General features: G+C 37.8%; 1 protein-coding gene across 5 annotated transcripts in view; it reads left to right on the top strand.

The window, feature by feature from the left end:
• The window catches only part of ASB5 (ankyrin repeat and SOCS box containing 5), a 277,627-nt gene that overhangs the window by 156,566 nt on the left and 95,393 nt on the right, over positions 1 to 25,668 (top strand). For 3 of the 5 annotated variants that reach the window (XM_053703852.1, XM_053703849.1, XM_053703850.1), the window contains exon 2: positions 19,007 to 19,086. In XM_053703852.1, the coding sequence (XP_053559827.1) occupies positions 19,007 to 19,086 (80 nt within the window). Of the gene's footprint in view, positions 1 to 9,209; positions 9,281 to 9,494; positions 9,577 to 9,815; positions 9,892 to 19,006; positions 19,087 to 25,668 lie in introns of those variants that run through there. The other 2 variants (XM_053703851.1, XM_053703853.1) reach the window with 2 other exon arrangements.

Raw genomic sequence — 25,668 nt, 5'->3', positions numbered from 1 at the left:
GGTTAATAGTATTATGTAGGGGGTAGATTAGGGGTTAATAACTGTATGTAGGTGGCGGCGATGTTAGGGACAGTAGATTAGGGGTGTTTAGAAATGGAGTTTATGTTAGGGTGTTAGGTTTATTCATTAAATGTATTTTCCCCATAGACATCAATGGGGCTGTGTTATGGAGCTTTTCATTCCGCAATCGCAGGTGTTAGACTTTGTTTTGGCCTGCTCTCCCCATTGATGTCTATGGGGAAATCGTGCATGAGCACGTAACAGCAGCGCTTGTTTTCGGTGCGGTATGGAGCTCAACGCCACCATATCGTCCGCACAAGCCTGCTTTTCTTAAACTCGTAATACCAGCGCTATAGAGGTTTGAAATAATGCCGCTTTTGTGACAGTCGTTAAAAACCCTTTAGCGCTCAAAACGCTGTATGTTGTATATTAAAGCTTCCAAATTAGCAGGTAACCCAATTCTGCAAAGTTAATGTTTTGTAAATATTTACCTTTGCAACAAGATTGAAATCTTGCCCTGTTAAACGTTTCCAAGCTAGTAACCAAGGTTATCATAAGCAGAAACAGATCCAACTGAATTCCCAAGTGACCAAACAAGAAGTAGGATCCTGAACAGCAGATTATAAAGTGATACAGCATTTCCTGAGATACTGTGTTGGCCCTTAATTTTCCAAATGCTTACTATACCAACAAACGATTACTATATTTTTATAATATGATTAATCTGATATAGTAGATATAGGGTTTATTTGTTGTTTGTGCAGCTCGGGTTCAAATCAGCATGTGCCAGAATGTAGTGAAGAACCTTTATGTTTATTTGGCCACATATTTGTGTCCTCTATTTCAAAGGCTAAATTGATTCTCTAGCAGAAACAATATTATAAACAGAATCAATATTATTAGCAAAATATATTATGTAAGGTCTGGGCTGTTCTTAGAAATGCAAGCGTTGTTATTCAATAAGGCATTGCTTCTAACAGCAGCCATATTAAACAGTTCTGATGTACTAGAACATTATTGTTTCACTATTGCCTGAGTCATTCTATGGGCATTATTTATGAAACTGGCAATGCAGTTTTAGAACCCTTGCAGGGCAGGCTCACTCATATAGAGATCACTATAAAACATTTGGTTGAATAAAGGGGGGGGGGCTACACAAGTGTTTGCTTTTGCAGTCATAAATTCCTGCTAGACCTTTCCTATTTTTCTCCTGCAAGAGGATTGTTTCTATTTGTATTCATGTATCTGAAATAAACTAATATATTTGCTGTGCACCACTAATAGTCTTATTATAAACATTGTTGTAAAAAATTATTTCACACATTTAAATTGTAATTTTGTTACCAAACTTTGAATTGTTTTGCAGTAATGTTTGAAAAAACCTCTTATCACCTCTACTGAGGCCAATTAGGTATGGTTACTATAGTGATCAAATCATAAATGTGTAAAACCTAGCAGCATCAGACTTGTAAAGGCTGAAGTATGCACTTTCAATTCTTGTGGTAAATGATTAGCCCATGCGCTGCATGCAAAGTGGCAAAAAATAAAAATGAAAGTTGTTTGTACAACACATAATGAAACATTTTATATTACAATCTCTCTTTTTTTTCTTGAACAAATGTGAATTCATAATAGTTTGGTAAAGCACTTTAAAGGTATTTTTTTTTTTTTATTAAATAATTGTTATTGGTTTTCCAAACAAAATTGACAGAGTGGTATATGGCATTTCAAATAAAAGGTAAACATTACATATAGCACTATAGGGTAACAGTGGTATCTATTTTGCAGTCGAAATGTCCACTATATTTCTGATGTGTTCTTTGTAATCAACAGTCCTTGAAATCTTTTCCTCTGTTGGTGGCTCTCTACATACAACATGTTGTAGAATATATAGTAAGTGTTCTAGAGAGGAAAATGTGCCACAATACTGTGCTAGGAACTGGAAAACCAATGTTAACAATAACATAAAGAAACATGTAGAATGTAATATAATGATTATTGTAACAGATATGAAATATAAAGTATAAAGTTCAAGGTATAAAGTATAAGGGTCCCTCTCCTCCTCGCATATTGCAGTGCACACTTTTGTTGGTATACTGGTTTATGCTATCTTTAGTAGCAGCTTATTTCATCAGTGGTTGTTTAAATATTATTTTCTAGGCAAAAATCCCTTTAGTCTATCAATGCTAGGTCATCCTAGTATTTGAGCTAAGAAGCTTATCTATTGACTTCAGCATTGTTTCCCAGTAGAATTTCACATCTAGAAATATATCAAGTTGGTTTCTCTTGTAATACCCATACTGTTCTAAGGGGATGGTCTCTGTATTTTTTTATATCCACTGTTGGGTTGTGGGTATTAAGGCTGATTTCCAGTGTTGTGCGATATTTAGGCATATTTTCATCAAAATGGTGCGAATATAGCAGTGACATTTAGGAGTTTGATTTAATAGGGCTACCATTGGGGATAGTGTGAATCCTGTATCGCCTATTGTTTGTAGTGTCTGCTCTACTATTTTCCAGAAGGGGACCATTTTAGGGCAGTGCCACCATATATGTGCCATTGTTCCCGCTTCGCCACAGCCCCTCCAGCACATTACAGTGGATGAGGGGTATATTCTATGCAATCTATGCGGACTGAGATACCAACGTAGGAGAATTTTGAAGTTCATTTCAATAATTCGAGTGGAGGTTGAGGATTTACATGTGTTATTAAAGATTTTTCTCCATTCTTTCTCTTCTATTTGGAGACCTAGGTCTTGTTGCCAGTGTATGGTGTATATCGGTAGAGAAGGTTGTTTCGCGGTTTCAAGTGTTCTCTTAGAAAGTGAGAGAGCACCTCTAAAAGGGGTTGCCATAAGACATAGGTGTTCGAAGGGGGTGGGGGACCTGGTTAAGTCCTCCTTACAGTGGTTGTTGTGAATAAAGTGGTTGAGTTGAGAGTATTTTAACCAAGATGTAAAGGCTCCATTCAGTATGGTTGCCATATGTTGTCTTGATTTGAGTGTACGCTTATCTAGTAGGGAGATGATTGGTACTGACCTGGTAGTTCCCAGGTGACTCTGATGTTCTGCAGTGACTCATATCCACCTGTGAGCTCCATGTTTGGGGATATTGGAGTGAGTGGGGATTGGGGTGAGGAGAGTTTTGGATATTTCTGGACTAGATGGTCCCATGTGTCAAATATATGCCTATACAGAGGTGATGTATGACATAGTGGGGGTCTAAGGTTTTTGGGAATCCAGCATATGGAGCCAGGTTTAGGTGCTCTTAAAATCTGGGAATCCAGTGACACCCAAGCTGTTGCATCTTTTTTACTGTGCCAGTCAAGTATATGTTGCAGTGCTATTGAGTGGTAGTAAGATTCTAATTTTAGGACTCCTAAACCTCCTTCCCTTATTGTTCTGTGCATGGTGGTTGCATTTATGCATGGTTTTATCTGTCCCCAAATAAATGAATGCTCTTTTGTAGCTGTGAAAGGTATAATTTAGGAAATGTTATAGGTACCATTTGGATAATGTATAGTATTTTTGGTAGAATCGGCAATTTTACAGTCTGGATTCAACCCCACCATGATAACAGTTTATCCTGCCAATTTTGAAGGGTGTGCTGTATATAGGCCTGTAGTTATATAAATATCATATAAATATATTATTCTGTGGGTCAATTGGACTCTCAGGTACTTTAGCTGAGAGTGTTGTAGTTTATATGGGCATACGGCTTTGAGGGAGTGGGATTCTGCCTGGGACATCGAGACACTCATAATCTCCGACTTTTGTTTATTAATTGAAAAATTGCATAACGCTCCAAATGTATCAAATTCTTCCATGAGAGCTGGAAGTGAGCTTTTTGGGGATGTCAATGTAGAACATCGTCCGCAAACATAGATAATTTATATTGATTTGGGCCTATATTTACTCCTGTTATATTTGTATTCGAGCAGATTTGGGATGCCAGTACCTCCAGGACCAGCACAAATAGGATTGGGGAGAGTGGGCAATCTTGTCTCATTCCGTTGGTGATTGGGAAGCCCTAGGATAGAACTCTGTTAACCTTTACTTTAGCTGAATGGGACATGTATAATTGAAAGATTCTGTTAATCATGGTGTCACCAAAGCCAAATTTATGTAATGTGCATCTGAGAAAGGCCCAAGCGAAGGCCTTCTCCGCATCAGTGGAGATCAGGACCATTGGGATTTTATGTGTATTAACATAATCTATTATACGCATTGTTCTAATGGTGTTGTCTCTGGTCTCCCTGTGCAGAACAAAGTCTGCCTTATCCAAATGGACTATAGTCAGGAGAACTGAATTAATTCTTTTTGCTAACACCTTGGCATATATTTTAATATCGCCATTTAATAGTGATATCGGATGGTAACTGCTAGGGTCTGTGGTGGGTTTACCTTTTTTATGAAGGACTGTGATATGTGCTTCTAGTAGAAGTGGGGATAAGTGGTTTCCTTCATCTAAGGAGTTGAATAGGGTTGTTAGATACAGTATTAAAGTTTGTTGGAATTTTTTGTAGTACATGTTTGTTAGGCCATCTGGCCCTGGACTTTTTTGAATGGGGAGGCTCTTAATGGCTGCAGCTACTTCTTGTTATGAAACAGGCTCGTCCATGGACTTAGCTAGTAGTTCTGGGATTGAAGGGAGATGCACATTCTTTATATACTTTTCTATTAGAGTCTGTGTGTGTGCATTATCTCCTGTTGGAAGGTTGTAGGGATTGGTAATATTTACTAAAGGTGGTTGCTATTTCCTTACATTCAAAAATGTCTTTATTTGTTTTATCTAGCATTCTGTGGAAGTAGTTTGCAAATGTTTTTTTCCTCAGTGCTCTAGCTAATAATGGGCCTGTCCTATTTCCTTCTACAAAATATAATTTTTTTAGATATTATGCTTTCTTATGTGCTTCCCTAGTTAGTAGATTATTTAAATCTTTCCTCGCTTTGATGAGGTTGTTATAGTTATCTGGGGCATCAGGGTTGTCCATATGTGCATTTTCGGCTTCCTTAAGTTGGTGTATTAACTGTATATATTCCTGATTGTATAATGTGGTGTGAATTGCTTTCTGCTTAATGAATTCCCCTCTGAGGACAGCTTTGTGAGCCTCCCATATTATGGTTGGAGAGGACTGGGGGGACTGGTTGTGGCTAAAATATTCGGATAATGTTTTAGATATTTTGTCAGAAATTTGGGGCTGGAGTAGGAGAGTATTGTCCATCCTCCAACAAAAGTCCCTTATTGGTCTGTCCGGCCTCTCCAGGGTCAGTGTAACCGCAGAGTGATCCGACCAGGGTGTTGGTGTGATATCTGTGTCTCTAGCCAGAGTTAAGCCTAATTGATCTATACAGATATAGTCTAATCTCGAGTGTGTTTTATTGGGGTTGGAGAAAAAGGAGTATGTTCTCTGGTTCGGGTGCTGAAATCTCCAGACATCCAGTAGAGAGGTGGATCTAAGACAGTGTGTTATTGTTCTGATAGTGCAATTAGAAAGGGAACTTTTGGCTAGGGAGCAGTCGAGTTTGGGGTTGAGCGCAGTGTTGAAGTCTCCTGCCAGTATTATGGTCCCTTTTGCTTTTACTTCTAATAGTTTCCCTGTAATTTTTTAAAAATGTTTTGCTTTCCCGTTTTTGGTGCGTATACGTTTGCCAGTGTGATTGGTTTGTTGCAGAGATCTCCCACTAGTATTATGTGTCTCCCCTCTGGGTCAGAGTATGTGTTGGTGTTCTGTAATTGTATGGTTTTATGGAGAAGAATCCCCACCTCATTCCTCTTTTTATGTGTATGGGAACAGAAATGACCTGTTGGGAATTGTTTGGATGTAAATTTGGGCTCTGCTTCAAGTTTAAAATGGGTTTCTTGAATAAAGACAATCTCACATTTGTGCTTAGAGAACCAGTTTAGTGCCACTGACCTCTTTGTCGGGGAGTTCAACCCCTTAGTATTCTGTGTTAATATTCTATGGTTTCTCGTACCCATCAGTGTATTGACCAGGATCTATACTGCCGTCTGAGTACTTCATTATTGTATGATGCTATGTGTAGTGGCTTGTGTGGAGGCCTCTGCATATCTCTATGGGACCCTTGGAGGATTCTGGTGGACCCAATAATGTTACGAACTGCTAATTCTACAATAACAAACAAAAAGTAACAAACAATTGAACATAAAAAACAAACTTAACAATTGTATATTTCCATATACAATATTTATAAGTGTAATGGATACTTCCCTGCTCGTTTAAGGTTACCAACATGGGAGTTTCAGCAACTTCCTAAATAATTTGAATATAGTGCATTTTAAAGCATAAACATTCATAAACAGTGAAAAGCCTGCTCACCGGCCCTTTGTAGTCTGGGGAGCAATTGTACTCACGCTTCAGGGCATGCCTGGTTTAAACCCACTCACAATCAGAGCTGTATGTGGGAAGTACCTGTAAGGGAAAAATTGTGCTATAAGGAGAGATTGTCAACACATAAAGAAAAAATGAAGGTGACCATACTTCAGTGTTTTTCTGGCCTCATGTTGGGTTAGAATCCGAGTCTCTGATGCTGGAGGTTGGTTGCAGTCTCTTCCTATTTATTTTGTTCCAGGTGTTTCTTTGAGGTTTTGGATCTGTTGAGGAACTCGTGGGTGTCGGCCTGTATAGTGGAGGTAGGGAGGGTTTAGGTATATTGAGTTGCCTGCAGAAGTCCTCTAAATCTTCTGTGGCTCAGTAAGTGGCTATCAGTGAACCCTGCATGACTTTGATGAAGAAGGGAACACCCCATCTGTATGGTATTTTTAGTTCTTGTAGATGCACGGTCAAGTACCTGGCCTCTCTGCGTCTGTTTAAGGTGATAGTGCTTAAGTCAGCATAAATTTGTATGTTATCTTCTTCATATGAGATTTGTCACATCTTTCTAGAAGCCTCCATTATTTTCTCTTTATCGGTAAAAGATTGGAATTTCAATATAATGTCTCTGGAGGGTTTACCTTCCGGTGGCTTCGGCCTTAGGGCCCTGTGTTCTGTAGGTATTGCGGTATTTGTGCTGTTGTAATTTTCTCAGAGACACTCCGTATCCTGATGTTATTGCAGCATCCCCGGTTGTCTAAGTCCTCTAGTTGAAGCTGCATTTGCTGGATCACTGAATCCTGTACCTCCAGGGTTCTGTTGCACAGATCTGTTTCGTTATGAATCTGCTCTAGGTCATCCTCAAGTTGAATCACCCTCTCTCCCAATTCAGAAAGGTCCTTTTTAATTTCCTTGAGGCCATCTTTAATCATTGTCCCCACTTGGGTGATAAGAGAGGCAAAATCTGCTTTAGTGGGAAGATTGTTTATATCTGCTCTCATGAGAGGTTCTTTCGATGGTAGGCTTGGGTCAGAGGTTTCCGTATCTGACTGTATGTTGTGTAATTCTTGAGTCATGGATATGGCAGTATCCGAAGTATCAAGCACCTTGAAAAATTTTTTTAATTTTGTTGCTGTTGCTGCTTAATTTTTTGTAGGTTTATCTTGCTTGGGTAACAGCCTGGAGAAAATGAAAAAGGCCGCTGCAGATCCACAGGTGAGTGTAGTAAAGCCGTACGCCGCACAGACTGAAGGAGGAGCCACACACAGTCCCAAGAGGTGCAAGCCGAACGCGGCCAAGCAGAGACCGCAAAATGCACCAAAAAGTAATTTAAGGCAGCACTCGGGAGGCACTTATAAAAGTAAAAAAACAGAATTTATTAGAACATATTTAAAAACAGGCACAGAACAACAGGTTCCTTACGCGTTTCATGCTCAAATGGGCACTAAGTCATAGGAATAGGTGATACGTTTAGACACCCCCTACTTAAAGGTAGGAGTGACCTCACAGAACACCTGAAGAATAATTAAAACATAATACAATAAAAAGACATGCCTTATAGGACATTATATTGTAGTACATTGGAGTCGGAGGAATAACTGGTAGTTAATCTATATACAAATTCAATTGAATTATTACTGTATAACCAAAAACAAAAGCCAAATAATATTGTAATAAAAGTTCGAATGAATGGTGCCAAACATAAATATGGCACTTACAAATATTATTGTTCTAAGCAGATTCAATAACAAAAAAGGGTATATTTGATGAAATATATAACAAGCCACCAGAAAAAGAAAATTTGATTGACATATACATGTACAAAAAGAAAAACATAAACATGTAATTTTTCAACATATGGAGGCCATTCTGGTGTTTGTATAGATTGAGTTATGCTTGTGTACTTCAGAGCCTGTATTTATGGGTATGTCTCAAATCCCCTTATAAGGCCTTGGTTGCCGTGTTTAAATCTTTGCCTGTTTCTGTGTAGCTGCTTTTGTATGCTAACTATTATGCATGAGTTATAGGTATAAGCTGCACATTGGTGCTGTTTTAGTTTTCGAAAAGGGCAGATCTGTTTATTTGTGGGTCGGAGTCGGCCCCTTACAATTTTGTTTATATTAGTTCTGCTGTATCTGGGTATGTGCCATGTGGTGCATACGTGTTGTCTTAACTATCCCTCTCCATCTGTCAGTCAAGCTTTTAGGTAGGTAATTGCAAGTGTGTCAGCATTTATTGAGTTTTGTCCCAAGGGTGCTTATTTGCATTGATACGCTCTGGAGTGCTATGTGTGCAGTTGTGGGACAATTCGCTGCATAAATAATGATGTAGGCATTGCGTGTTACCTCTCTAGGCCTCTAGCTCAGTCTGATATGGCAGTTTCGTTTGGGGTATGCGTCACTAGTCTTGACGGCTCACTTTATTGCTTGCATTTCTGTCATTTTTGGACATAGGCAGACCGGAGTCACATCTGCTTGGTCACTGGGTTGTCCGGTGCTGTATTCCTCGGTGTGCAGACTGATTGCACTTAGTGTGATGCCATTATGTGCTTAGGAAGTGCCTATGTTCACGGAAATTCAATTTTTTGCAGCCATACTGTGCGATGGCTGGCTCCGCCCCCGCACTTTTAAGGTATTTTACATCTGAATATAAAATCTGTATTGTGCAACATATTTGATTATTGTGCTTGTAAAATGTAATATTTCATTTCAATTATAGTAAAAGGTGAGAACTACTTTCTGCTATGCAGTGAGTATTTTTGCATACATATATGAAAATATGTATTATGCATACTATAATGTTTTAAGGGGTTGGATTTCTACTTATCTCACAAAGCTGTGCTAAATTAAGCACACAAGCACTACACAGACAATTATACAACAGTCATGACTGCTTTTCTTGTACATAAGCAATGGTTGGAAGTACCGTGGGGAGATGGAGATTTAGGTACTGTAACATTTCTGTGTATTTTTCATTTCTATTAGTGTTTGTTGAAGCAAAAATGTGTTTATAAAAAGGTGGCACTAAATAGGGACATGCCAGATAACTTGGAACGTGTTTTCTTTCTAAATATAGCTTAGGGATCAGCTATGCACAACCAGTAAACTTAACTAAGCTACTTTCTTATAGTGGTTTTCGCTGCTTGATCTTAATGTCCTGTCTAATTTAATCTGTTTAGTTAATGTTAAAAAAATATTTTTTTTTTCTTACCACATAAAATATCGCTAAAGAAAATGCTGCATGTAAGTATATAAATATATTAAATAGTATTAGATTTGTTATGTAACTAAAATATGAATTATAATATGGGAGTAAATGGTGTTGATATTTCATAGAAGTCCACTAGATGCCATTAAGTATTGTAATGGATTTTTAATTAAATGGTACATTTTTGTTTAAATACAATGGATTGCAGAGATTTTCTCATATTGGCTGTGTTTCTAGTCAGAGTAGATACCAAAAAGGACTTTTTCTGTGGCAGATATTAACCCATCTTCATGAAGAAGAACATGAAATTGTTTGGAATCCTGCAGGCGTCATCTTGGATATTGACTCAGGTTTGTCATATTAAGAATACAGTGTGAACAAGCTTTGTTAGGGTGCAGAAAGCCTAAGCAACTCATACTTGGGGGTAGATTTACCAATGTCTGTTCCGACATGACACGCTGTAGCGTATCATGTCCGACAGACATCGCTGAATGCTGTCAACATTTATCATTACACAAGCAGTTCACCAGAACTGCTTGTGCAATGCCACCCCCTGCAGATTCACAGCCAATCTGCCGCTAGCAGGGGGTGTCAATCAGCCCGATCGTATAGGATCGGGCGGATTGAAGACCGCAGCCTCAGAGGCAGCGGACAAGTTATGGAGCAGCGGTCTTTAGACCTCTGCTTCATAACTGCTGTTTCCAGCAGTTTCCTTAGGCTTTAAAAAGAGGAATTATGAATGTTTACAACAAGAAAGAAAAAGTATACACTTCTAGCACTCCTAGGTCCAGAACTAAATAGAATCTGAATCAGTATCACTAGCTATTCCCTAAGGAATAGATAAAGAAGGGGGGGAAACAAAATTGATAGAATTATTAAAATGTAACTTTTATTGGGTTAAATTAAAATAGGATAAACAGTTAAAAACACACTTGGGTACCGACTGTATATGGTATGTCCAATAAACTACTATTGTGAATGATAATTGTAGCCAACACTTAACACCATCTAAGTGTGGTGGATCTCAGCGTCATAAATTGGCTCCAGTGGTGTGGTATTGAAATATGAAATATCTCAACTGATCTTATTCTGGTAAAACCAAATTCTGATGGAATAGGGGTGAACCTCTCTAAGTGAAAGGTAATACCTAGTAATAGTACAAATTATTTATTACAGCTCTTGTTAAAATTAGATTAGCAATTTGGTGAATACTCGACAGATTGTGATGTGCTGTAAAGTACAGATTAATTAATGCCCAATTTTTAAAGCAAGTTATTCAAATATCAAATCAATGGTAATTAAGTATGTAAAGCTATACCTTTTAAATAGATATCTAATTTTGGATGATATTATATCCTCTTAAAACATTACAGTAGATACAATAACTCAGGTAACTATTGGATCTTATGTGTATATTACTGAGTTGAAATAACAAGCATATGGTGCATAGATTGCGTGTGCTTAGCTAAAAGTTATGCAATCCACTTATAAATACCAGTTATATATAACCCTAGTTAAGACCAGTGATTGTGAAAATAAATTGTTACTGGTGTTAAACACAACACAGTATCACTAACTGCTAGATGTGTACAAACTGCTAGGATGGCAGCTACCGTATCAAAAAATATGGTGTTATTGGCTCGCATGAGAATCATATGCCTGTGGTTGATAACAGGTTCACTTATTTTATATTAAAAGATGGATTATTTAATTCAAACTGTATTATAGTGAACTCCCCCGTTTAGTGAGGTACTCAGTATATACAATATGCTTGTGCAGCGCATCAGGTGAGTGAAGCAGCGTTAATAACAGATCACAATGTTTTGGTGTATCTATAGTTTATACCACAAACCACTGGTGTTATGTGAAACTTAATTATAGCTGCAATGCAGTGCACCGTTTGATACGTCTCACCCAATCTCTTGATAAATCTTTACTTAATTAAGTAACTTAATACTAACTGTGTTGGAGTGAATATCACCCTTTAGTAAGGTGCTTAATACTAAGTACTTGCCGTGTGCAACAGCAACGCGTGAGGCACAATTGATATTCGTTTTCAATACTATGAATATATCTTGTGATTTGTATCAAAATCAATTGTACTCTATAAATATTTATTACAGCTCTTGTTAAGTAAGCGGTTATGCTAAATTTAACACATCTGCACTTAATATGTATAACCGTAATTAGATCACTTGCATTTTACATACTGATTGGGTACTGGTGTATTTCTTTAATAGTACATGGTACTTGGTGTATACCCAAGGTTAAGCATCAGCAAAATGGTTAATTATGTTTGTAAGCCAGAGTTGAATGCTAGCTCATATGAGCAACAGTGCAACCGTAATATGTGTTCAATAATCGTACACTGTTTAAGAGTTCATGCTCACAGCTGACTTAATGAAAGTACACTAATTCCTAGCAAACGGTATTGAATCTATATACAATATATTATCAACATCTCAATATATAAGAGAGATTTATAACCTCAGTCATACTGCTGACAGTATAGCTGCACTATGTCACAATGTAAGGTGCTGGCTAGATGCTGTTAGTTAGAAGCAAGTTAAATTATACAGTTTTGCAGTTGATACACGGTGCACGTGATGCACATTAGATATTTGTATTAGGTATATACAGCCCCCCTAATCCGTATCTCATATTATGGCTAGAAATTGGTATTGAATTGTTAAAGTCATTTGCATAGTTGCAGTTATGATGTTTAATTTACACACAAAACGGAGCTCTTTAAGCATATATTTGCTAAAGAGAAGTTGTACGCTGGACCAATTAAAGGTGCTGGATAAGTGATTTACCACATAGTATACGAATATTAAGTTAAATAGTAAGAGGACTACAGTAAGTATCGGTAGCCTAAAGCTATCTAAAAACACAGGAGCTCCTAGGACTCCTCACCATTGCCCTATCGTCCCTAACATGTTTCGCCACTTAACGTGGCTTTTTCAAAGGTAAACGCGCCGCGCTGTTGGCGGCTTTTTAAGGCTGTTTGAGACACGCCCCCAATAGGCGTGTGTGAATGTTTAGACCAATGACGTTTGTTTATATTTTGAATGACATAGAGGGGTGGTTTAGAGAGTTCCCTCATTGATAAAGTATCTTGGGTTAATGTTCATGAGTGTAAACCGTCATTTATTTGCTTGATCAAGCAGAGGCGCAATTGTGAATGGAAATAAAAGTATATTAAAAACAGTTATTTCTATTAGATAGTAATACCTAAATAAAGATACTGTCCGATGTGTCCAAGATCACTAGCATTCTAAATGAAACATAATAGCTATATACCTAATATAACTTGTCATTTGTTATACGGAATTGTTATTTTCCATACATTTTCTATATAATTGGAAACAATATTTCATAAACTAAATCCATGAAGAGTGATTTGATTCAAAACTACTAGTATTAGGGATGTTAATGGAAATAAGAATGATGAAAAATAAAAAGAGATAAACTAAGAAATAAATAAAATATATCTTGTGATGTGAAGTGAAACAATGTATATCATTTGATTTTGTTATATTATATTGGGGTGATGTAGGACACAGTGTGGATAAATGTAATATGTGTAAGTGATCTTATGAGGGGAATGAAACTAGTGACTATACTTGTGCAAAAGGTGGGGGGAAAAATGAGGTGCACTGGTTGTCATCTAATGTGGGATTAAGTGATGTAAGGAATGATGCTATTGGAGATAGACTCCAGTGTGTGTTTAGGGATGGCTTAGGATGTGGATAATTAGGGAAGTGAAGTAATATTCATAACGTGAGAAATATGTGAAATAAATAAACCTAGGTGATAAATCATATACCATATAAGATGAAAATTAAAATGTGATGACAAGATTACAGGATCAATATTTAATTTTGTATAACCACGATGACTTACAGATCATACTGAGACACATTAAGAGCAACTTGATATCATATTAATTCATTATTATAAGATGTTAAAAATGTGATGGTAATAGATAATATAAGTATATATTGGAGGTGTTAAAGATTGCTAAATGTTACCTGAGTGTTATTACTAGTTTTTTATAAAATATAATACAGATCATTTGATCTTACAAGATTAGGTTATGGCTATTGATACATAAAAAAGATATGTTAGCCTTGTGATAAACAGCACTGAGCTGTTTTTATAAAAAGGGGGTGAAGTTATTAACTTCATTTAGTCCATTTGGTTGAACTGAGTTTAGTAAAAAGATCCATTTGCTCTCCGCTTTAAGCATGATATTCTCTAAATTGCTCCCTCTTATGCCTAATTGTATTTTCTGAATTCCAAAGCATTTAAGTTCCGACTGTTTGGAATTATGTTTCTTCAGGAAGTGACAAGCTACAGATTTTTGCCTTCTTGTAAATCTTTGGTGGCGTTTTTAATGTTCCTCAGATGTTCTTGGAGTCTCTGCCTTATTTTTCTTGTTGTCATGCCAACGTATAACAAATTGTATTTGCATTGTAGAACATATATGACTCCTTCCATATGGCAGTTAATATAAGATTCAATTTTATGGACTTTATCAAAGCGATAAGAGATTTCTTGTTTATTAACCATGAAGCTGCACGTACTGCATGTGCCGCATTTGAATGAGCCTTTCTTGAAGGCTCCTATGGTTTTTGGTCCTTGTAGATGACTTGGACTAATGAGATCTTTGAGGTTTCGAGTTCTTCTGAAGCCAGTTTGCACTTTTTCTCCCACAATTTTAGAGATTACAGGATCAGAGGTTAAAATATGCCAATTATTTTGCATAATATTTAGAATTTGAGAGCTTTTAGGGTTGTAGGTGGAAATAAATCTAACTTGTTTGTGTTTCGGTTTAATTTTCTTTTTCAAAAGATCTTGTCTGAGGGTGTTTTTTGCTCTGAATTCTGCTTTTTTATTGCTCTTTGGCTGTAACCTCTAGAAATTAGTCTCTCAGTTAGTTCTTTGGTTCTCATTTTGTAGTTATCTTCAGTGGAGCAATTGCGTCTCATCCTGAGAAATTCCCCAGTAGGGAGCGCTTTAATTGTGTTTGGGGCGTGAGCACTAGTGCTATAAAGTAAGCTGTTGGTAGCAGTTTTTTTACGATGAACATCTGTATCCAGAGAACCCGTTGATGTTTTTATTATTTTAAGATCTAAGAAATCAATGCTTTCTTTGGCCTAGTTTTGCGTTAGAAGGGGTGCGTTAGCTACGACCGGCTCCATCTTGAAGACCTCCAGCGCGGATCCATCCTCTTCTTCCGACGACTAGACGACAAATGAAGGTTCCTTTAAGGGACGTCATCCAAGATGGCGTCCCTCGAATTCCGATTGGCTGATAGGATTTTATCAGCCAATCGGAATTAAGGTAGGAAAATTCTTATTGGCTGATGGAATCAGCCAATCAGATTCAAGTTCAATCCGATTGGCTGATCCGATCAGCCAATCAGATTGAGCTCGCATTCTATTGGCTGTTCCGATGAGGGACACCATCTTGGATGACGTCCCTTAAAGGAACCTTCATTCGTCGTCTAGTCGTCGGAAGAAGAGGATGGATCCACGCTGGAGGTCTTCAAGATGGAGCCGGTCGTCATCGGATGGAAGAACATAGAAGATGCGGCTTGGATGAAGATGTTTGCTGGTCCAGATCGACTCTTCTGCCCGGATAGGATGAATTCTTTAGCCGCCGTTTGGATCAAGACTTCAGCCGGAGGATGGACGTCACTCTTCAGCCCCCCGCTTGGGCTTGGATGAAGACTTCGGACCCTCTTCTGGACCGATCGGGACCCGGTGTGGTGAAGACAAGTTAGGGAGATCTTCAGGGGCTTAGTGTTAGGTTTATTTAAGGGGGGTTCGGGTTAGATTAGGGGTATGTGGGTGGTGGGTTGTAATGTTGGGAGGGGGGTATTGTATGTTTTTTTTTACAGGCAAAAGAGCTGAATTCTTTGGGGCATGCCCCGCAAAGGGCCCTTTTAAGGGCTGGTAAGGTAAAAGAGCTTTTCTATTTTAATTTTAGAATAGGGGAGGGCATTTTTTTATTTTGGGGGCTTTGTTATTTTATTAGGGGGCTTAGAGTAGGTGTAATTAGTTTAAAATTGTTGTAATATTTTTCTAATGTTTGTAAATATTTTTTGTAATTTAGTTCTTTTTTATTTTTTGTACTTTAGTTAGTTAATTTAATTGTATTTATTTGTAGGTATTGTATTTAATTAATTTATTGATAGTGTAGTATTAGGTTTAATTGTAGATAATTGTAGGTATTTTATTTAATTAATTTATTGATAGTGTAGTGTTAGGTTTAATTGTAACTTAGGTTAGGATTTATTTTACAGGTAATTTTGTAATTATTTTAATTAGGTAGCTTTTAAATAGTTATTAACTATTTAATAGCTATTGTACCTGGTTAAAATAATTACAAAGTTGCCTGTAAAATAAATATTAATCCTAAAATAGCTACAATATAATTATAATTTATATTGTAGCTATATTAGGGTTTATTTTACAGGTAAGTATTTAGCTTTAAATAGGAATAATTTATTTAATAAGAGTTCATTTATTTTGTTAGATTTAAATTATATTTAACTTAAGGGGGTGTTAGGGTTAGGGTTAGAATTAGCTTTAGGGGTTAAAAAATTTATTAGAGTAGCGGTGAGGTCCGGTCGGCAGATTAGGGGTTAATGCTTGAAGTTAGGTGTCGGCGATGTTAGGGAGGGAAGATTAGAGGTTAATACTATTTATTATAGGGTTATTGAGGCGGGTGTGAGGCGGATTAGGGGTTAATACATTTATTATAGTAGCGGTGAGGTCCGGTCGGCAGATTAGGGGTTAATAAGTGTAGGAAGGTGGAGGCAACGTTGGGGGCGGCAGATTAGGGGTTAATAAATATAATATAGGGGTCGGCGGTGTTAGGGGCAGCAGATTAGGGGTACATAGGGATAACATAGGTGGCGGCGGTGTGCGGTCGGCAGATTAGGGGTTAAAAAATTTTAATAGAGTGGCGGCGATGTGGGGGGACCTCGGTTTAGGGGTACATAGGTAGTTTATGGGTGTTAGTGTACTTTAGAGCACAGTAGTTAAGAGCTTTATGAACCGGCGTTAGCCCAGAAAGCTCTTAACTCCTGGCTTTTTGCTGCGGCTGGAGTCTTGTCGTTAGATTTCTAACGCTCACTTCAGCCACGACTCTATATACCAGCGTTAGGAAGATCCCATTGAAAAGATAGGATACGCAATTGACGTAAGGGGATCTGCGGTATGGAAAAGTCGCGGCTGGAAAGTGAGCGTTAGACCCTTACCTACACGACTCTAAATACCAGCGGTAGCCCAAAACCAGCGTTAGGAGCCTCTAACGCTGGTTTTGACGGCTAACCCCAAACTCTAAATCTAGGCCTTGGTTTGCTTCATAGGTTAATTTGATATTCAATGTATTGGTGTTTAATTTTTCCATAAATTGATCCAACTCTGTTCGTGTTCCTTCCCATAGGAAGAGCACATCGTCTATGTACCTCATCCATAAGGGGATTTTGTTTAAATCATCTGTATTGACATCTGAGAACACATATTTTTGCTACCACCAGCCGAGAAAGAGATTGGCATAGGTGGGGGCACAGGCAGTGCCCATAGCCGTACCTCTAGTTTGAAGGTAGAATCCATTGTCAAACGTGAAGAAATTGTGTGTCAAGATAAATTTTAGAAGTTGTAAAACAAAATTATCATGAGCTGGGTCTTCCTCCGATCCCATTGAAAGAAACCACTGTACGGCTTGTATACCTAGATCATGATTGATGCAAGAGTGATTCCACATCTGCCTTGACTAACCATGTGGTTGGTAGAAGATGTACATTTTCTAACTGAACCAAAACATCTGTGGTATCTTGTACGTATGATGACAATTGACGAAGATAGTTTCTAAGTCTGAAGTCTATATATCTACTCGCTTTTTCCGTAAGACTATTGATGCCAGAGACAATTGGCCGTCCTGGTGGTTGTTTTGGAATTAAGTAGAATGTCGCTACTGTTGGTTCCTTAATTTTAAGATATTGGTATTATTTGTTTGAGAGTAGATTGTCATATTTGGCCATATCTATAATATTCATGTATTCAAGTAGAAATACTTTATTAGGGTTAAAGCCCAGTTTCTTATAGCAGGAAGTATCTCTAAGTTGTTTTTCGATTTCTTTTTTATACATGTTGATAGGCCACAGAACTATATTCCCACCTTTGTCTGAATTGCGGATGATGATGTCATCCCATTTTTTCATATCATTCAACGCCCTTTGTTCATTTATTGTTAAATTGCATTCAGTTGGTTTGTCTGATAGTTGTAATATTTCGTTACATACTAAATCAGTGAACACCTGTTATTGAGGGCATTGGTTCAATTTGGGCATAAATGATGACTTGTTTGTTATCTTATCTCGCCATTTCATTTCTTTCGATGATTCAGATAATTGTTCCTGTCCATGGATGTTATCTGCCAGCAGAGTTTCTAGTGTTTGTAGAGTGTCTCTCTCATCTTCTGTCCAGAAGTGTGATGGGAATTATGAATGGTTTGTGCTTAGGTTATACTGGAGAAATGAGGCAGGCACTACTTGGGGAGTAAAATATCATGAAATATTTATTCAAAAACCACCAAAATAAAGTACAGGAGGCTTTAAAAATAACTCCAACAAGGTGCAGACTTACAGACAAACAGAGGGACAGAAGGCCTGATGCGTTTGGCGCCCCCTAGTGGTGCCTATGATTAAGCGCCACTAGGGGGCGCGAAACGTGTCAGGCCTTCTGTCCCTCTGTTTGTCTGTAAGTCTGCACCTTGTTGGAGTTATTTTTAAATCCTCCTGTACTTTATTTCGGTGGTTTTTGAATAAATATTTCATGATATTCCCCCCCCCCCCGAGTAGTGCCTGCCTCATTTCTCCAGTATTTACTTTTTGGGGTTGATCTCCCCTGGTTACGGCACTCCGGTATAGCACTCACCTCATTGGATGACTTCTTGCTTCCTCATGGTTCCGGTTCCGGATTAGCGTTGCCGCACGCCGTGACTCTGTCCCCTGCATGTGCTTAGGTTATGTCTACATTATATATCAGAGATATTTTCTAATGTTGCACTAAATGTATTTATATATCCAGAAATAATACGACAACATCAAAAAATAAATTCACCTTTACAAGAATGTGTTTGTGTATAATTTAATAACACAGGTTATATCTGAGTATAAACAAATTGTTAGTATCCATTTACTTCTTTCACATCATGAGACAATTAAATATGTGCAGAAATGTAATCATGTTTTTATTTATTTTAGTTTGCAGTAACATTATTACAGTTAAGAATATTTTCACTCCATTTGATACAACATTTAGGGTATGTGATATCTAAGTTCCCGCCTTCAGTAGATTTAGTTTTTTTTGTTTTCTAGGAATTTGTCTTATGCAATTAGATTAATAACTACTTAACTAAGACTCCAAATGATTTTGTCTTTTATAGGGTCTTGGGCAGATCGATCACCTTTGCATGAAGCAGCTAGTCAAGGTCGTCTCCTTGCCCTAAAAACATTACTTTCACAAGTAAGTTCATCAATGTTTATTTTTTTTTTTAATTGCTTTGCCAGATGCAAAATAATAAAGTGCAGTTAAACTGTACTGTTTACTATAATCTTCTTCAAACAAATTGTCTCATCTATACTATAATTGCGTGTGTAATGTCGGCAGTTGCGCACACATCCTCAAAGGAATGTTGCAGAGGACCACCGCCACCGAGGACCACTGCTGCCGAGGACTGCCAATGCCGCCACAGATGACCACCGCTGAGGATCAGCACATCTGGGAAGGTCACTCCGGACAACTGCTCCGTGCCGCCTTTGCTGTGGATGAAGATGATGGACCCGCCTGGAAGAAGACTTTCTCCGCCAGACTTCTGAAACTGTGAGTACCTATTTGGGGCTTTAGTGTTAGGTTTTAAAAAATGTTTTGGGGCGTTTAGTTTTTTTAGATTAGGGTTTTATTTGGGCAAATCTCAAAAGAGCTAAATGCTGGTGGGTGGGGGGTTTTACTGTTAGGGGGGACTGTTTATTTTTAATGTAAAATAGCTGTTAAACTTACGGCAATGCCCTACAAAAAGCCATTTTAAGGGCTATTGGTAGTTTAATATTAGATTAGGGGGTGTTTTTATTTTGGGGGGATTTTTTATTTTTATAGGGGTATTAGTTTAGGTTTAATTTTATTATTTTGATAACTTTGTTTATTTTTTTCTGTATTTCTATTTTTTATTTTTTGTAGCTTGGGGGTTGTATTTTCAACACAAAGACTGCCATCTGGGCAGGCTTAACAACTAATTATATTTATAAATACAAATGGCTATAACAGCAAAAGAAAATTAATGCAATAATCTGTACAGTTTCAAGTGTATAAGCCCTTAAAGGGACACTGAACCCAATTTTTTTCTTTTGTGATTCAGATAGAGCATGCCATTTTAAGCAACTTTCAAATTTACTTCTTTTATCAATTATTCTTCGTTCTCTTGCTATCTTTATTTGAAAAAGGCATCTAAGCTATTTTTTGGATCAGAACGCTGGACAGCACTTGATTATTGGTCGGTTTAATTAATCCACCAATCAGCAAGAACAAGCCAGGTTATTCACCAAAAATGGACCGGCATCTAAACTTACATTCTTTCTTTTCAAATAAAGATACCAAGAGAATGAAGAAAATTTGATAATAGGAGTAAATTAGAAAGTTGCTTAAAATTGCATGCTCTATCTGAATCACAAAAGAAAAAATTTGGGTTCAGTGTCCCTTTAAGGACCGGGCATTTTAGACTAAAACTTCTCCAAAAGACTAGAACAGGGGTGCCCACACTTTTTTGTGTTGCAATCTACTTTTCAAATGACCAGCTCCACAAGATCTACCCACTAAAAATAGGCCTGCTCCTAAGCTTACATTCCTGCTTTTTCAAATAAAATATTCTATTTCTCAATTAAAGGGATATATATATATATATATATATATATATATATATATATCTTTATAAAATATCTATTTAATGCACTCATAATTTCCTAGCCTTAATAAACTATTTGGTCATATGATGTGGGCTATCTAATTTAACTGAGCAAGTAATTTTAAGATTTAGCATGAGTATATTGATTTAGTATGTATTCTTATACTTTTAAATATTAGACCTGTGCATAATATTAAATCTATATAATATACATATATATATATATATATACACACTTCCTACTGATAATGTCTTAAGAGATGTGTTTCCATATTCCATACGTACCTGCACTTATAATTCTGTCTATAGATAGATATAGATATATATATTTGACTTCATTATTATTGACTATTTAATATATATTTTATTTTAAGTCATTTCTTAATAAAGTATAGGAATATGGACTCATATCTATGATTATAGCATAGGGCAATTTATCTAGTATGTATTTATTTCAAAACCTCATTTGCACACCAGAATCCTAAAACAAAGAAAAATAAATGTAGTTTTATTCTGAAAGTTTCCTAACATTTTAAATTCACCAATACAATTAATTACATTTAATTCACTTTAGATTTAACCCCTTAAGGACCAAGGGCGTACAGGGTACGTCCTACAAAAAATGTCACTTAAAGACCAAGTACGTGAAATATACCAAAATGGGCCTAGATTAATACTTTGGGTGGTCTACTAAAAAAAAAATATACATGTGAAGGGTTATTCAGGGATTCCTGACAGATATCAGTGTTCCAATGTAACTATCGCTAATTTTGAAAACAAAATGGTTTGAAAAAAGCAAAGTGCTACTTGTATTTATTGCAAGAGCTTGATGGTACTAGAATGCCAGGGTCCTAGGGAGGTGCGCTTGTGTAGATGGATGGTGGATCGAAAATGATGCAGGCCGCACTCTTGGCAAAAGAAAAGGTAGTCAGATATATCCTATAGGGGAAACAAAAAGAGGCGCCACATAGGGTAATATTGTCATGGTTAACCAAACAATAAAAGGTGTATAGGAGAGAACCCTTCAGGGTGGCTACTTACAATATGTTACGGCACAACCGGAGTGCCTAGCTGGGCAATACGGGACTAACAGAGTCGCCGTAAGACTGGCAAAAGTGTCCGGAGCATTGTATGCCAAATCACGTGGCAGGGCAGACCAATCACAAAGGCAGTGTAAGAGGCCAATCACCAATGGTGAGGAGGATGGCCGGCAACAGTCAGGACGTCACAATGGAACTAGGAAGTCAGACAAACATATGTGGATCCTCCATTAATAAAAATGAGGCTTGGAGCAAGTAAAATATAAAAGAAAGTGTGTAAACTTTATTGTATAACACACTGGCACAGCAACGTGTTTCTCAGCAACACATATGCCGTTTCATCAGTCTGATGCATATATGTTTGTCTGACTTCCTGGTTCCATTGTGACGTCCTGCCTGTTGCTGGCCATCCTCCTCACCATCGGTGATTGGCCTTTTACACTGCCTTTGTGATTGGTCTGCCCCGCAACGTGATTTGGCGTATGATGCTCCGGCCGCTTTTGTAAGTCTTACTGGCGACTCTGTTGGTTCCGTATTGTGCAGCTAGTTACTCCGGTTGTGCCGTAGCATCTTGTGAGTATCCACCTTGAAGGGTTCTCTTCTATACGACTTGTATTTATTGCCCTATAACTTGCAAAAAAAGCAAAGAACACCTAAACATTGAGTATTTCTAAACTCAGGACAAAATTTAGAAACTATTTATCATGGGTGTTTTTTTGGTGGCTGTAAATGTGCAACAGATTTTGGGTGTCAAAGTTAGAAAAAGTGTGTTTTTTTTCATTTTTTCCTCATTTTATTTTTTTTATAGTAAATTATAAGATATGATGAAAATAATGGTATCTTTAGAAAGTCCATTTAATGGCGAGAAAAACAGTATATAATATGTATGGGTAGAGTAAATGAGTAAGAGGAAAATTACAGCTAAACACAAACACCACAGAAATGTAAAAATAGCCCTTGTCCTAAACGGTCAACAAATGGAAAGTGGTCTGGTCACTAAGGGGTTAAAGGTATTGTGCAACATGGTTGAGACATGAAATACCCCTCAAAATCCATACATACATATTTATATATTACTGAGGTACAAATGAAATATTTGAAAATGTATCCAACAATGTATTTAAACCTTAAAGGGATGGTAAACTCACTTTCTATACTATTTTCGATAAGCCATTATTCTTTCAAATCAATAAACTAGCGCTTTCTATTTCTCTCTACCTTACCGTCAACTATTTTATTCTAAGAGTCGAATCCCGCTGTCTGTCAATCTTCTAATACAACCTATTAACATAATGTCACTCACCTATTCTCTGATACCCTTTAAGGTTGGATGATTTAACAACATATGGATGTGCAAAAGCATAAAAATACAACAGAATAATCCTGATGACAAAAGTAGCATTGACTTTAATTCAGGTTAACAGGAGCAACCCCTTGTGCCATGTTACAAAACACTGCATTCAAATTACTGCCACTGACCCCCTTTACTTTGCGCTGCAGGCTTGGCCTCATATGACCCAGTGATGCTAACATAAATAAATTTCAATACCACGCCATGCAGACCATTTATTACCGTGTCAACACGTTTATTTGCCAGACGTTAATCAGATTTGTTCCTTTAGCATAGCACAGCAGCCTCCGCCTTTACTTTTTCTATCTATTAACTCTTACCCTCCTAAATATACTTTACCGCCATATCCATTGGGAGAGTACTCACTCAACCATGCTTTTGATAGGCCAATTGTGTTGTTGTTCAAAAATCATCTACATTGATTGGTTGAAATCGATGTCCGTCAAGATCCAATCCTGTAGCACTTTTCGTGTCCGACCATCAGACTGTTTAATGACATGCCCCTTCACACACTGCGGTAGATAAAGAGGTATCCCTAGCAACCATACTCTACTCATGCCCCAGTGTTGAGCTTGCGTAACTTGACCACATCATTTTGATCACATTGGCCATGATCTACCATTAGCACCTTTGGGATCTACTGGTAGATCCAGATCTACCTATTGGGCACCCCTGGACTAGAGCATTTTTAGCATTTTTGCCATCACTCCACTTAAACAGAAATAGAGCCTTGTTTTTTTATTATGGAAAAAGAGAGCAAATCTTGGTAGTTCAGCGCAACTAAATACAAATAAAGGTACAGTGTATATACAAATTCTAATAAGGAGTTGAAATGTAAATCTAGGTATTATTTAATATTTCAAAACAATCTTGGATATATTCCACGTAGGTACTGGAGTCAAATAAGAAGTATAGTAAGTAGAAGGATGTCTCCTTACCAGAATATACCTCAGTCGTATGAGGTAAGGAATGATCATGTAAGGAGTATTGGCCGTCCCTTCTTAGTTTGGCAGGTAGAAGTGTCTCAGAGTTGTAGTCTTGGAAATGTGTTGTCCTAGGGTCCTTCTCTGCAAACTTGTGTATGGTCTTTGACATGTGGAAACTTCCAGAGTAATTGTAGCTTGAGTCTAAGTGTCTCTCCAGAGTATGGTACTTCAGACAGTGTTCTCTGGTCCTTAGTTTCGGTATCCTCTGAGAGTGGTTTAATGTCCTCCAAACAATCCAGTGCAGCTCTGAGATGAGACGGCGCCCGATGACGTCACGATCAGCGTGGCTGCTGGAAGGGGAGTGTGCAGAGGAAAGCCGCGCTGCGATATCCTCTGAGAGTGGTTTAACTTCCTCCAAACAATCCGGTGCAGCTCTGAGATGAGACGGCGTCCGATGACGTCACGATCAGCGTGGCTGCTGGAAGGGGAGTGTGCAGAGGAAAGCTGCACTGCTTTTAAGATGCAGAACTTTTTTCACTTTCTGTGATGAGATTTAAATGTTTTCTGGAGGTCCCTTATAGCATAAGCATTCATTGCCCTCCAGCTGCCCTGGAGAGCTGTCAATGACTGCTGTTTGGAGGACGTTAAACCACTCTCAGAGGATATCGCAGCGCAGCTTTCCTCTGCACACTCCCCTTCCAGCAGCCACGCTGATCGTGACGTCATCGGATGCCGTCTCATCTCAGAGCTGCACCGGATTGTTTGGAGGACGTTAAACCACTCACAGAGGATACCAAAACTGAGGACCAGAGAACACTGTCTGAAGTACCATACTCCGGAGAGACACTTAGGCTCAAGCTACAATTACTCTGGAAATTTCCACAAGACAAAAACCATACACAAGTTCGCAGAGAAGGACCCTAGGACAACCCATTTCCAAGACTACAACTCTGAGACACTAAAATAGGGTTCACTATCCCTTTAAAGTGGTTTAGAACTGATTCAGCTTAGTATATCAATAATAATGTATTAAACGGTTATTTAAGCAAACATACTGTGACAGGACTATATATTATTAGGAGACTGGTGAGCCCACTCTTTCCCTGCTACTAAAAGGTTAACCTGTTAGCAGCTCACAACAGCTTGAGCAGCTCTGTGGGAAAGTTGCAGAGGGTCAAGCAAAAAAGTTTATACCCTTATTTTATGTTAAAAAAATGAACTTCTGTACTGAGTAACCTCAGAGGAAGCAATAGTCTTTCTTGTGCAGCACCTGTGTATATCAGGGGTGCAAACGCCATACAGGACACCACACAAATGTCCTCAATGTAAATGCAAAAATAGTGATGATGGCAGCACACCAAATTGGTTCCAATATCAAAGATTTATTAGAACATCTCCTTCAGACAAAAGAAACACAACAACATTTTGAGTGTTACCCCTTAATCATGTTGTACAGAGCTGGTTTACTTTTGGCCAGGGGATTATGAAGAAAGAGATATGTTTCATTACCAGTATGTCAACTGGCATCCCCAAAACCCAAGTTAAGGGCCCCACTTATACCCATCCTTATTATTGGTGGATTTGGTGGGGCCGTTAGAGAAATCTGTTCATTGTCAACAATATATTCTTGTTATTGTAGATTATTCAAATCGATACCCCAAAGCCATTCCATTACGTAAGGCTAAAATGTGGTACAGGTATTTTCAGAGGTTGGCACTATAAGGTGCATCTGTTTGGTCTCCATGGAGCTCCAGACATTTGTCAGAGGCTCATGGATAAATTACTAAAACCACACATGCTCAGTATACTGTAGCATGCTTAGACAATGTCATA

The sequence above is a fragment of the Bombina bombina genome, chromosome 2 (assembly GCF_027579735.1).
Source record: "Bombina bombina isolate aBomBom1 chromosome 2, aBomBom1.pri, whole genome shotgun sequence".
Lineage (NCBI taxonomy): Eukaryota > Metazoa > Chordata > Amphibia > Anura > Bombinatoridae > Bombina > Bombina bombina.
Note: the sequence above shows the minus strand (reverse complement) of the source record. Positions and strands in the feature narration are given on the sequence as shown.